The sequence below is a fragment of the Eriocheir sinensis genome, chromosome 50 (genome assembly GCF_024679095.1).
Source record: "Eriocheir sinensis breed Jianghai 21 chromosome 50, ASM2467909v1, whole genome shotgun sequence".
NCBI lineage: Eukaryota > Metazoa > Arthropoda > Malacostraca > Decapoda > Varunidae > Eriocheir > Eriocheir sinensis.
In genome coordinates, this window is record NC_066558.1 from 2,624,176 (window position 1) to 2,636,675 (window position 12,500).

A 12,500-nucleotide genomic window follows, 5' to 3' on the forward strand; every position below is an offset into this window, starting at 1 on the left:
AGGTGCGTTGGCTATACTGCAAGATAGTGAAAGGGTATGGTGAGTATAGTGAGGGGGGGGGGATGGTGAGGGGGGGGTTGGTGGATGGTGACAAGGTATAGTGACCCTTATAATAGGTGGGAAGTGTGCTGTTACCTCTTTCACATGTAATTGAAAAGGTATAGTGAGTATGGTGAAGGGGGGTATGGTGAAGGGGGGGGAGGATGGTGACAAGTATGGTGAGGGATATTGTGACGGTTCTAAAAGGTGGAGAGATTGCATTACCTTTTCCATCTGTGATTTAGAAAAAGTAGGTATGGTGAGTATGGTGAAGGGTTATGGTGAGGGGGGTATGGTGACATGTATGGTGAGGGACATATTGACGGTTCTAAAAAGTGGAAAGACTGCATTACCTGTTCCACCTGTAATTTAGAAAAGGCAGGTATGGTGAGTATGGTGGAAGGGAAATGATGAAAGAGAGGAAGTATGGTGACATGTATGGTGACGAAGGTATAGTGACCCTAGAAACAGATGGAAAGAAAGACAGTCACCTCATTTAACTGTAATTTTAAAAAGGTAGGTATGGTGATAGGAATGGTGACCGAAGGGTATGGTGAGGGAAAGTATGGTGAGGATTGGTGACGCTTAAAATACGTGGTAATATTAAGCTAAATCACATGTTATACCTGTAAATAAAAAAAAGTGTGTATGGTGAAATGTATAGTGAACCTGGAAAAAAATAGTGAATCAATTACTAAAAAAAAAAAACAATAAACATCAACAAAAATGTGGCAGTAGTAATTATAGTGACGAGATGGTGATGGCTAAAATACAGTGCGTTCGTATGTATGGTGACTTGGGTATGGTGAAGGGAATGGTGATACGGAAATAGTGAGGCAAAAAAATCATTAAACCCATTGAAAGAAAACGAAAATATATAGTGAACCTAATAGTGTAGGAAGTATGGTGAGTTTCTCCGTATAGTGAAAGACGATATGGTGATGATGATGATGGTGAAAAATGATAGTGTGAGAGTTTTTTTTAAATAAAACAACAGTTACAAGAAAAGAAAAAGTTTGAAATAGTGATGATGATGATGGTGATGATGATGATGGTGAAAAAATAATATAGTGATGAAATTTTGCCTTTTAAAAATACAAATTACATACGAAAGAAAAAAAAAGTTATGGTGTTTGAAATGATGATGATGATGATGATGATGATGATGATGGTGAAAAAAAATGATAGTGATGAATTTTTGCCTTTAAAAATACAAGTAACATACGTGAGAGAAAAAAGTTATGGTGTTTGAAATGATGATGATGATGATGGTGATGGTGATGATGGTGAAAAAAAATGATAGTGATGAAATTTTGACTTTTAAAAATACAAGTTACATACGAGAGAAAAAAACAAAGTTATGGTGTTTGAAATGGTGATGATGATGATGATGATGATGATGATGGTGATGATGGTGAAAAAAATAATAGTGATGAAATTTTGACTTAAAAATACAAGTTACATACGAGAGAAAAAAAGAAAAAGAGTTATGGTGTTTGAAATAGTCCATAGCGTGTGTGTGTGTGTGTGTGTGTGTGTGTGTGTGTGTGTGTGTGTGTGTGTGTGTGAAACATTGGCACAAACATGATACCCTCCCTCCCCTCCTCCTTACCTCCCTTCCCTCCCTTCCTCTCCCTTTCCTCCTTCCCTTCCCTTCCTCTCCTTCCTCCCTTCCCTTCCTCCACCTGCACAGTTTATTTCCCTTCCTTCCCTACTTCTCTTCCTCTTCCTCTTCCTTCTCCTCTTCCTCCTCCTCTTCTCTTTCCTTCCTTCCTTCCTTTATTTATGTGTGTTTATGTAGAGTTTATTCCTTTTCTATTTTTTCTCCTTTGTTTCCCTCCTCCGTTTTTTATCTTTCTTTCTTCTTTCCTTCCTTCCTTCCTTCATTCCTTCATTCTTGACTTCATTGCTTACTGACTAACCCTTCCTTCCTTCCTTCCTTCCTTCATCCTCGACTTCAATGCTTCCTAACTAACCCTTCCTTCCTTCCTTCCTTCCTTCCTTTCCTTCATTGCTTCCTAACTAACTAACTAACTAACTGTCTACCTATCTAACTTATCACTTAACTTACTTAACAAAATACTAAAGAAAAAAATTACTAACATCTATATTTTTCAACTTCTTTCCCTGTTTTTTTCCTTTCTTTTTATGTAAATTCACAAACATATTTTATTTTTTTACTTTCTTTCATTTTTTTTCATTAATTTCTCTTTCAAAACTTTCGTATAATTTTTTTTTTTTTTTTGCTTTTAATCTTCGTTTAGTGTGAGAGAGAATGAGTTAACACACACACACACACACACACACACCAGACTTCACACAAACACACAAACAAACACTCACCCCTTCCCTTCCCTCTACACAAAAAAACACACCTTCCCTTCCCTCCCATACACACAAACACACAAACACACACCCTTTCTCCCCTCCCCCCCTCACAAACATCACCCCTTCCCTTCCCTCCCTCACACACAAACACAAACACCCACACCTTCCCTTCCCCCTCACAAACACCCCCCTCCTTTCCTTCCCTTCCTCTCCCCCTCACCAACACCCTCCCCGACCCCTCCCTCCCCCACACACAAACACACAAACACACACACCAACCTTGTCCATAAAATTCAAAAAGTGCTTCTCTCTCTCGTGTTCCTGCGCCTGTTGTTGTATTTCCTTCTCTTGTTCCTCCCTGACAATCCTCCTCAGCCTCTTCATCCCTTGTCTATAGGCCTTCAGATCCTCAAAGCTCGTATCAGGCCTACTCACAGCCCGCTTCAGCATCTTCTTCAGCCTCTGTGCCTCCGCGTAATCCTTTGGTACAATCTCCATAAGGTGTTTGATCCTGCTAGACGGTCCCCCATTGAGTTCCGATTCGCTGTGAGAGTCTTCGTTTCTGTCCCTCTCCCTCTCACGACACTTTCTCTGGGCTTCCTTGAGGGCATCGGAAGGGGGTCTAACACCACTACTCTGGGTCTTGAGGTACCGTCTGGCAGCCTCGGGGGAATCAGGGAGGTTGAAGTGGACATACCGACGCCCAGGTGTTTGATTGGCCATGGGTGATACAGGTGACATGGGTGACTTGAGCATGTCCAGGTTAAGAGAGTGACGGTTCAGTGACATCCCAGCTACATTGTCACTCCCTGCCCGACGGTACACGACTTGTGGGTTACAGGTATTGCCAGGTAAGTTGCTAGTGGATACAGTATGTGGACCTGTAACGCGACCTGCTAATATCTCCTCCAGGTTAAGGGATAGCCGGTTCCTTGGTTTCTGGCGCATGTGACTCGGCCCGTGGCGCTGAACTGCGAGGACGAGGTTCGAGCCCCCTTCGTACGGTGATGGCTCGGAGTCTTTGATGTCGCGAGCGTCCGCCAGGAGGAATTTCATGAGTTGCATCGACATTTTGGTGGTTTGGTTGTGGATTTTGGTTGACTGTTTTTGTGGTTGAATGCCTTGTTTTGGGTTCCTCTAGGTTGATAGTTGTTGTTTTTTGTGGCTGGGTGGATTGGTTTGGCTTGGTTGTTCTGGATTTTATGGTTGAATGGCTTGTTTGGGGTTGGTTGACTTTGTTTTTGAGGTTGAATGGCTTGTTTTGGGTTCCTCTAGGTTGATAGTTGTTGTTTCTTGTGGTTGGGTGGATTGATTTGGCTTGGTTGACTTTGTCCTTGTGGTTGAATGGCTTGTTTGGGGTTGGTTGACTTTGTTTTTGAGGTTGAATGGCTGTTTTGGGTTGCTCTGGGTTGATAGCTGTTGTTTTTTGTGGTTGGGTGGATTGGTTTGGCTTGGTAGTTCTTGGTTTTGTGGTTGAATGGGTTATTTTGGGGTGGTTGGTCTTGTTATATGGTTGAGAGGCTTATTTTGGGTTGTACCGGGTTGGTTGATCTTGCTTTTGTGGTTGAAAGGCTTTGGTTGGCTTGTTCTGGCTTGGTAGTTCTTGGTTTTATGGTTGAATGGCTTGTTTGGGGTTGGTTGATTTTTGGTATAGTGGTTGAGAGGCTTATTTTGGGTTGTTCCGCGTTGGTTGATCTTGCTTTTGTGGTTGAGTGGCTTTGGTTGGTTTGTTCTGGCTTGGTTGTTCTTCCTTGTGTGGTTGAATGGGTTGGCTTCTAGTTGATCTTCGTTTTTCAGTTCTTCAATATCGATAAAGAGAGAGTGAGAGAGATGGATAGATAGAAAGAAAGTAAGGAAGGAAAGGAAAGGAAAGGAAAGAGATTGATTCAGAGGTTGGTGTTCTCTCTCTCTCTCTCTCTCTCTCTCTCTCTCTCTCTCTCTCTCTCTCTCTCTCTCTCTCTCTCTCTCTCTTCTTCGCGAATTAGGTTTAGAAAGGAAGAAAGAAAGGAAGGAAGAAAGATGAAAAGGAGTGACAGAAAAAGAATGAAAGAAAAAGGAAAAGAATGAAAGAAAAAGGAAAAAAATGAAAGAAAAATGAAAAGAATGAAAGAAAAAGGAAAAAGAATGAAAGAAAAAGAAAAAATTGAAAGAAAAAGGAAAAGAATGAAAGAAAAAGAAAAAATGAAAGAAAAAGGAAAAGAATGGAAGAAAAAGGAAATAGATGAAAAAAAAGGAAAAAGAATGAAAGAAAAAGGAAAAAGAATGAAAGAAAAAGGAAAAAATGAAAAAGGAAAAGAATGAAGGAAAAAAGAAAAAAAATGAAATAAAAAATGAGGGAAAATGACAGATCCTTAAACAGAAGAAGAAGAAGAAGAAGAAAAAGAAGAAGAAGAAGAAATAACAATAATGATGAAAACAAAAAAAAGAGAGAAACAAGAAATTAAGAGAAATGAGAGCAAAGAAAAACACCAATACCTCTCTCTCTCTCTCTCTCTCTCTCTCTCTCTCTCTCTCTCTCTCTCTCTCTCTCTCTCAGGGCACGGAGAGAGAGACGCGGCACAGACCTCAGCAACACAGCACTACAAGACACAGACTGAGTTAATTCTGTACGTGTGTGTGTGTGTGTGTGTGTGTGTGTGTGTGTGTGTGTGTGTCTGGCAAGGGTGTGCTGTACGGGTAGCCGGCAGTTCACGCTCTCTCTCTCTCTCTCTCTCTCTCTCTCTCTCTCTCTCTCTCTCTCTCTCTCTGGCCGGGATAAAGTTAGAGAGAGAGAGAGAGAGAGAGAGAGAGAGAATGGACTCCTCTTTCATCTTCCTCTCTTCTCTCTCATCTTTTTCCTCCTTCCCCCTATTTCCTCCCTCCCTCTGTCTCCTCCTCCCCTTCTCTCCCCCTCCCCCCCCCCTTTACGTCAGGACAGCAACCCAGGAAGTAGAACATAACCCAAAAACAACGACAACAACACTAATAATAATAATAATAATAATAATAATAATAATAATAATAATGGGATATTTTATGAACTCCAAAATTATGCGTGTGTGTGTGTGTGTGTGTGTGTGTGTGTGTGTGTCTGGGAGTCTCTTGTCCTCATTACCAAAAATTCTCTCTCTCTCTCTCTCTCTCTCTCTCTCTCTCTCTCTCTCTCTCTCTCTCTCTCTCTCTCTACAGTATGACATTTCCTCCCACGTGTTTGGCAGCGATGGTGGTGATGGTGGTGGTGGTAGTGATAATGGTGGTGGTGGTGATGGTGATGGTGATGGTGGTGGTGGTAATGGTGGTGGTGGTGGTGGTGATGGTGGTGGTGGTGGTGGTGGTGGTGAAATCTACGGGCATTGCACATAACGTTTCAATTACAATACTACCACCACCACCACCACCACTACTACTACTACTACCACTACTACTACTACTACTACTACTACTATTGCATTTGAGTACCGTCCTTGTCCCTCAAAACATCTATAAAACATCGTAACATATAACTTCTCCTAAAACCTAAATGAAGAACTAACGTAAAAGAATTAAATAAAAGCCACAAAGGAGTCTAAAGAAAGAAGAAGCAACAAAAAAGAGTAACAAAAACAATAAAATCTGGACCTTATAAATATCACATGAGTTAGCCATTAAAATCAATCATAGAAAACTGAAGCCCAAATCAATTTTTTCCATATTTTTCAGAACAGGACGAATTTCAAAGCCTTCTCTTAACTTCCCAGGCATCAAATTAACCTAAAATACCACGTAGAGGGAGTTTAGAAGGACATAACATAACATTAACATCACATAGCATAGTTGTAGTGAAATTTGAAAGCGTATGAGAATTATATAAAAAAGTAATATTCAAAACAGTATTACACCATATCAAAAGCATGTAGGAGGGATAACTAACCACATTTAAATAGAAGAAAGCTTAAATAACAAGTTCCAGGTCGTTATATAAAGCTGTACCCCTTGAAATATGAAGAAAACGAGGCATATAGAGAAAACCTGCAGCTTCGTAGGGTTAAAAATATGTATAGAAATTTAAAGAAAACCTGCGATCATAAAGGGAGACTTAGATATTTTGGAGTTCGTATAGAAGGAAGTTAAAAGAGAGAGAGAGAGAGAGAGAGAGAGAGAGAGAGAGAGAGAGAGAGAGAGAGAGAGACTAAAATACATTGTGATCCGCTCTACATCTCTCTACCCTTGTCCACTTCCTCGTCCTCCTCCTCTTCCTCTTCCTACTCCTCTGCCGGCTAGTGTGTCTTCCTCCTCCTCCTCCTCCTCCTCCTCCTCCTCCTCTTCCTTCTTCTCCTCCAGCTCACGTTTCTTGGGCTAATAATATAACACAGAAACTTTCCACCACCACCACCACCACATTCTTAGCGGTGGTGGTGGTGGTGATGATGGTGGTGGTGGTGGTGGTGGTTGTTCTACTACTACTACTACTACTACTACTACTACTACTACTGAGAGAGAGAGAGAGAGAGAGAGAGAGAGAGAGAGAGAGAGAGAGAGAGAGAGAGAGAGAGAGAGAGAGAGAGAGAAGGAATCTGGCACATAACACACTTTTCCAAATGACACACACACACACACACACACACACACACACACACTTACCTCCCCCCCTCCCCCCCTCCACACCCACCCACATCCAGAATCCACATGAATCCGCACTCGCCAAGAACGTCAACACAGAACCACGTGCTCCCCCCATAGAACATAAACAAAGCCACGTGGTCGAGCGAACCGCCGAAGAATAGAGACAAATGGCGTGTTGTGATTGGTCCAGACAGCCACCCCGGCACCCCCTGAAGCCCTCCGCTGATTGGTCCGCCACTCAAACCAACCCCAAACACACGGACACACGGGAAACGAACCCAATTAACGAAAAAAACGATCCCAAACACGATTTTTTCACGTTTTTCTTCATTTTCTTCACTAAAGCGAATTGTGTGGACGCGAAATACCTTTGAAAAATACACTTTGAAATCCGTCTTTCTCTCCGTTTTCCATAAAGGCGAAGACGTTGGGTTAAACAAACGAGCAAACAGCCTTAGGAAAAAAGTGATTATTCAACAAACTCGGGTCGTAAGGGTGAGTATGCTGGGTTAAAAAGGTAGGGGTATCGACCTTCTCGCCCTCCTCGTCTCGTGCCAAGGGAGGGAGGGGGAAGAAAGAGCTAAACAACTCTTGGCGTCCGTCGAGTGAAGAAAAACAAAGGAGAGGAGAGAAAGGAAGGAAGGAGAGAAAGGAAAGGAAGAAAGGAAGGAAGAAAAGAAAGAAAAAAGAAAGGAGAAAAAGAGAAGGAAGACAGGAAGAAATGAGAGATAGAGAAAAGAAGAAATGAATGAAAGAAAAGGAAAAGAAAGAAAGAAAGAAGAAAGGAGAGGAGAGAAATGGAGAAAAAGAGAGAGAAAAGAAAGAGAAAGAAAGAAAGTAAATAAACAAGGTAAGAAAAGAAAGCAAAAAAGAAAAAAAAAAGAAAAGATAGGGAAAAAAAAACAGGAAAAAAAAAGGGAGAAAATTCGACCCAAAACCAAAACTCAACCAAATCAACCGAAATTCAACCAAAACTCAACTAAATCAACCAAAACTCAACCAAATCAACCCAAACTCAACCAAACCGTACCTGACCGAGCTCATTAGTTGGGTCACCAAAATCCACATGCTCCTCTTCCTCTTGGTGGTGGTGGTGGTGGTGTAAGAGGAGGAGGTCTTCTTGGTATTGCTTTCCTCTTGCTCTCAGGTACTCTTGATCTCCTCTCTTGGCCTCCTCTTGCTCTTGATTCGCTTGTTTCAATCTTGCCCTTAACGCACAACTCTTACAGTCAAACCCATCAAGAGGTATTAGGGCTCTTCTCTTATCCTCTTTCCTCTTTCTCTCCTCTTCCTCCTCTTTCCTCCTCCTCTTCTCCTCCTCCAGCCTCCTGCTCCTCCTCTGTCTCCTCCTCTCGAAGATCTCCTCTATTTCAGGGTCAAGTGTTGTCTCCTCTTCCTCTTGTCTTCTTCGTCTCCTTATTCTCTCTCTTTCCTCTTCTTCCTCTTTGTTATCTTCTTCTCCTCTTCGTCTTCTTGTTCTGCTCTTATCTTCCTTTTCTTCCTCTTCCTCCTTTTCTTCCTCTTTTCTGCGTCTTCTTTTTCGAAATCTTTCCTCTTCTTCCCCTCCCTCCTCTTTAGTTTCAAGAGGAGGAGGAGGAGGAGGAGGAGGAGGGGAAGGGTCCAGGCTTTCTCTCCTCCTCCTCCTCTCTCTCCTCTTCCTCCTCTCTGCTATAATCTCCTCGAATCTCAAGAGGAAGTTAAGATCGTGATGTCCTGCCAAGAGGTGGGTGATTTCCTCTTCCTCTTTCTCCTCTTGTTCTCTTCTCCTTCTCCTCCTCCTCTCTCTTCTTCTCTCCTCCTCCTCCTCCTCTTGATGTTGGTTTTCTCTCTCCATTTCTCTTCCGGTTTCTTCCTCTTGATTTCCCTCTTTTTTCCTCTTTGTTTCTTCCTCTTCCTCTTTTTCCTTCCTCTTCTCTTCCTTATTCTCTCTTTTTCTTGTTCTTCTTCTTTTCTCTTCCTCTTGTTTCTTTGTCTTCCTTTTCACCTCTTCCTCTTCTTCTTCTTCTTCTTCCTCCTCCTCCTCCTCCTCCCTGTCACCTCTTCCTTCTCCTCCTGTAGAAGTGAGAGAGAGTGTTAGAATAGAAGTAGTAGAAGTAGAAGTAGTAGTAGTAGTAGTAGTAGTAGTAGTAGTGGTAGTAGTAGTAGTGGTAGTATTAGTAGTATTAGTAGTAGTAGGTAAGAGTTGTTGTTGTTGTTGTTTTAGCAAGTGTTTTATTTCTCGTGTTTTTTTGTTCTTTGTTTCGTCTGTTTTATTTTCTTCTTCTTCTTCTTCTTCTTCTCTTCTTCTTCTTCGTCTTTCTCCTTTTTCTTCAAGTTTCAATTCCTTAGTTTCTTCCTTTTTCTCTTCTTCTTCTTCTTCTTTATCTCTCTTCTCCTCCTCCTCCTCCTCCTCCTTCCTCCTCATCTCCTCTCTTTCTTGTCTTCTTCTCCTCTTCATTTCTTTCTTCTCCTTCTTTTGTCTCCTTCTCTCCTCTTCGTTTTCTTCATCTCCCTCCTTTCTCCTCTCTATCTCCTCTCTTTCCTCCTCCATTTTGTCTATTTCCTCGTACAGTTTGTTGATTATTTCCTCCTCTTCCTCTTCCTCTTCATTATATTCTCCTCTTTTCTTCAGCTCTTCTTCCTCTTTGTTTTGTATTTTCACTCTTTCCTCTTTTTCTTCTCTTGTTTTTGGTTCTTCTATTTCCATTTCTCCTCTTCTTGTCTTCTTTCTCTCTTCTTCTTTTTCCTCCTTTCTTTTCTTCGGTTTTTCTTCTTCCTCATCTTCTTCCCTGTCCTTTCCTTTCTTCGTTTCTTCTTCTTCCTCTTTATCAAATTTCCTGTCCTGTTCTCTTCCTTCTGGACTTAATCTTTGTTGACTTTGTGATGCATTTGAATGTTCAGAAATATTTGAACTTTTTGGAAAATTTGAACTCTGAAAATTTGAATTGTTCGGAAAATTTGGACTTGGAAAACTTGGATTCGTTGGAGACTTCGAACTTTGGATTTTTGGACTTGGAAGATTTAGGCTTTCAGAAATTTTTGAACTTGACGGAAAATCGGAACTTGTTGGAGAATTCGGACTTTCAGAAGCATTTGGAGATTGAAAATTTGAATCGTTCGTGAAATTCGGACTTTGAGAAACATTTGGACCTTGAAAATTCAGGCTTGTAAAATTTGAGCTTTCAGAAAATTTTGTCTCGTGAAAATTTGGAGTTTCAGAAAATTCTGCCTCTTGAAAATTCGGACTCTCAGAAACACTTGGACTTGTCAGAAAATTTGGACTTGTCGAAGCGTCTGGACTTTGAAAATTTGGGGTTTCAGAAGCATATCCACTGGTTAGAAAATTTGGACTTTGCAATTGTGGACTTTCAAAAACGTATGAACTCTCCGAAAATCCCAGACTCGCCTCCTCCATTGCGTCATCGTCAAAACAAACTGTTGCGTCATCGTCATCCTCGTCCAGCCAGTCAGCGGCGACGTGGGCTTCACTGTTCTCTGCGGTTTCCAAGTCACTGGTTTCAACGGTTTCAAGATCACTGTTTTCTTCTGTTTCAACGGGTTTTAAGTCTTTGTTTTCTACCAGTTTCAAGTTTTTGTTTTCTACTGTTTTAATATCACTGGTTCCTACTGTTTCAAGACCACTGTTTTCTTCTGTTTCAACGGGTTTCATGTCTCTGTTTTCTATTGGTTTTAAGTTTTTGTTTTCTACTGTTTTCATATCACTGGTTTTTACAGTTTCAAAGCCTCTGTTTTCTTCGTTTTCTATGGTTTCAAAGTCACTGTTTCCTTCTGTTTCAACGGGTTTCAAGTCTCTGTTTTCTATTGGTTTTAAGTTTTTGTTTTCTACTGTTTTAATATCACTGGTTTTTACAGTTTCAAAGCTTCTGTATTCTTCGTTTTCTATGGTTTCAAAGTCACTGTTTTCTTCTGTTTCAACGGGTTTCAAGTCTCTGTTTTCTATTGGTTTTAAGTTTTTGTTTTCTACTGTTTTAATATCACTGGTTGTTACGGTTTCAAGATCACTGTTTCCTTCTGTTTCAACGGGTTTCAAGTCTCTGTTTTCTACCAGTTTTAAATTTTTGTTTTCTACTGTTTTAATATCACTGGTTTTAACAGTTTCAAAGTCTCTGTTTTCTTCGTTTTCTCTGGTTTCAAAGTCACTGGTTTCAACGGTTTCTAAGTCATCGTTTTCTACCATCTTCGAATTTTTGTTTTCTACCGTCTCAATGTCTTTGGTTTCTTGATTATCAGAGTTTACCTTCTCTTTGTTTTCTATGGTTTCAAAGTCACTGGTTTCAATGGTTTCTAAGTCATCGTTTTCTACCATCTTCGAATTTTTGTTTTCTACCGTCTCAGTGTCTTTGGTTTCTTGATTATCAGAGTTTACATTCTCCTCGTTTTCTATGGTTTCAAAGTCACTGGTTTCTACGGTTTCTAAGGCATCGTTTTCTACCGTTTTCGAATTTTTGTTTTCAATCATCTCAATGTCTCTGGTTTCTTGATTATCAGAGTTTACGTTCTCCTCGTTTTCTATGGTTTCAAAGTCACTGGTTTCTACGGTTTCTAAGGCATCGTTTTCTACCGTTTTCGAATTTTTGTTTTCAATCATCTCAATGTCTCTGGTTTCTTGATTATCAGAGTTTACGTTCTCCTCGTTTTCTATGGTTTCAAAGTCACTGGTTTCTAAAGTTTCCCCGTTTTCTAACATCTTCGAATTTTTGTTTTCAATCGTCTCAATGTCTCTGGTTTCTTGATTATCTGAGTTTACGTTCTCCTCGTTTTCTATGGTTTCAAATTCACTGGTTTCTAAAGTTTCCCCGTTTTCTAACATCTTCGAATTTTTGTTTTCAATCGTCTCAATGTCTCTGGTTTCTTGATTATCAGAGTGTACGTTCGTCTCGTTTTCTATGGTTTCAAATTCACTGGTTTCTAAAGTTTTCCCGTTTTCTAGCATCTTCGAATTTTTGTTTTCAATCGTCTCAATGTCTCCGGTTTCTTGATTACCTGAGTTTACGTTCTCCTCGTTTTCTATGGTTTCAAATTCACTGGTTTCTAAAGTTTCCCCGTTTTCTATTATCTCAAAGTCACTGTTTATTGGCTCCTTCTCCTCCTCTCCTCTCTGGGACCGCTTCTCTTCTTCCTCTTCATTTTCTTCTCTTTTATTGCTGTTTTCTTCTATTGTTTTCTTTTCTTTCACTGCAATCTCTTCCTCCTCCATTTCTCTCTCTTTTTCTCTTATACTTTCCCTCTCTTCCACCTGTTTCTCTTCTTCTGTTTTTTCTCTTTTATTGTCTTTCTCTTCTATTGTTTTCTCTTCCTCCTCCACTTCTCTCTCTTTTTCTCTTATACTTTCTCTCTCTTCCACCTGTTTCTCTTCTTCCACTTTAATTTCTTCTCTTTTATTCTCTTTCTCTTCTACTGTTTTCTCTTCTTTCACTGCCGTCTCTTCTTTCTCTTCCTCCTCCACTTCTCTCTCTTTTTCTCTTATACTTTCTCTCTCTTCCACCTGTTTCTCTTCTTCCACTTCTGTTTTTTCTCTTTTATTGTTTTTCTCTTCTATTGTTTTCTCTTCT

General features: G+C 40.5%; 1 protein-coding gene across 47 annotated transcripts in view; it reads right to left on the reverse strand.

The window, feature by feature from the left end:
* The window catches only part of LOC126982218 (uncharacterized), a 103,994-nt gene that overhangs the window by 85,216 nt on the left and 6,278 nt on the right, over positions 1–12,500 (reverse strand). For 20 of the 47 annotated variants that reach the window (XM_050834137.1, XM_050834145.1, XM_050834121.1 and 17 more), the window contains 4 exons: positions 11,932–12,500; positions 11,315–11,685; positions 7,979–11,185; positions 1–16 (listed from right to left, as the gene is read on the reverse strand). The exon at positions 1–16 is cut by the window's left edge and continues 14 nt beyond it; the exon at positions 11,932–12,500 is cut by the window's right edge. The exons of 1 other annotated variant lie outside the window; for it this stretch is intronic. In XM_050834137.1, coding sequence (XP_050690094.1) covers positions 1–16; positions 7,979–11,185; positions 11,315–11,685; positions 11,932–12,500 — 4,163 coding nt within the window. Of the gene's footprint in view, positions 17–2,646; positions 3,650–7,978; positions 11,186–11,314; positions 11,871–11,931 lie in introns of those variants that run through there. 26 more of the 47 variants (XM_050834139.1, XM_050834140.1, XM_050834154.1 and 23 more) reach the window with 15 other exon arrangements.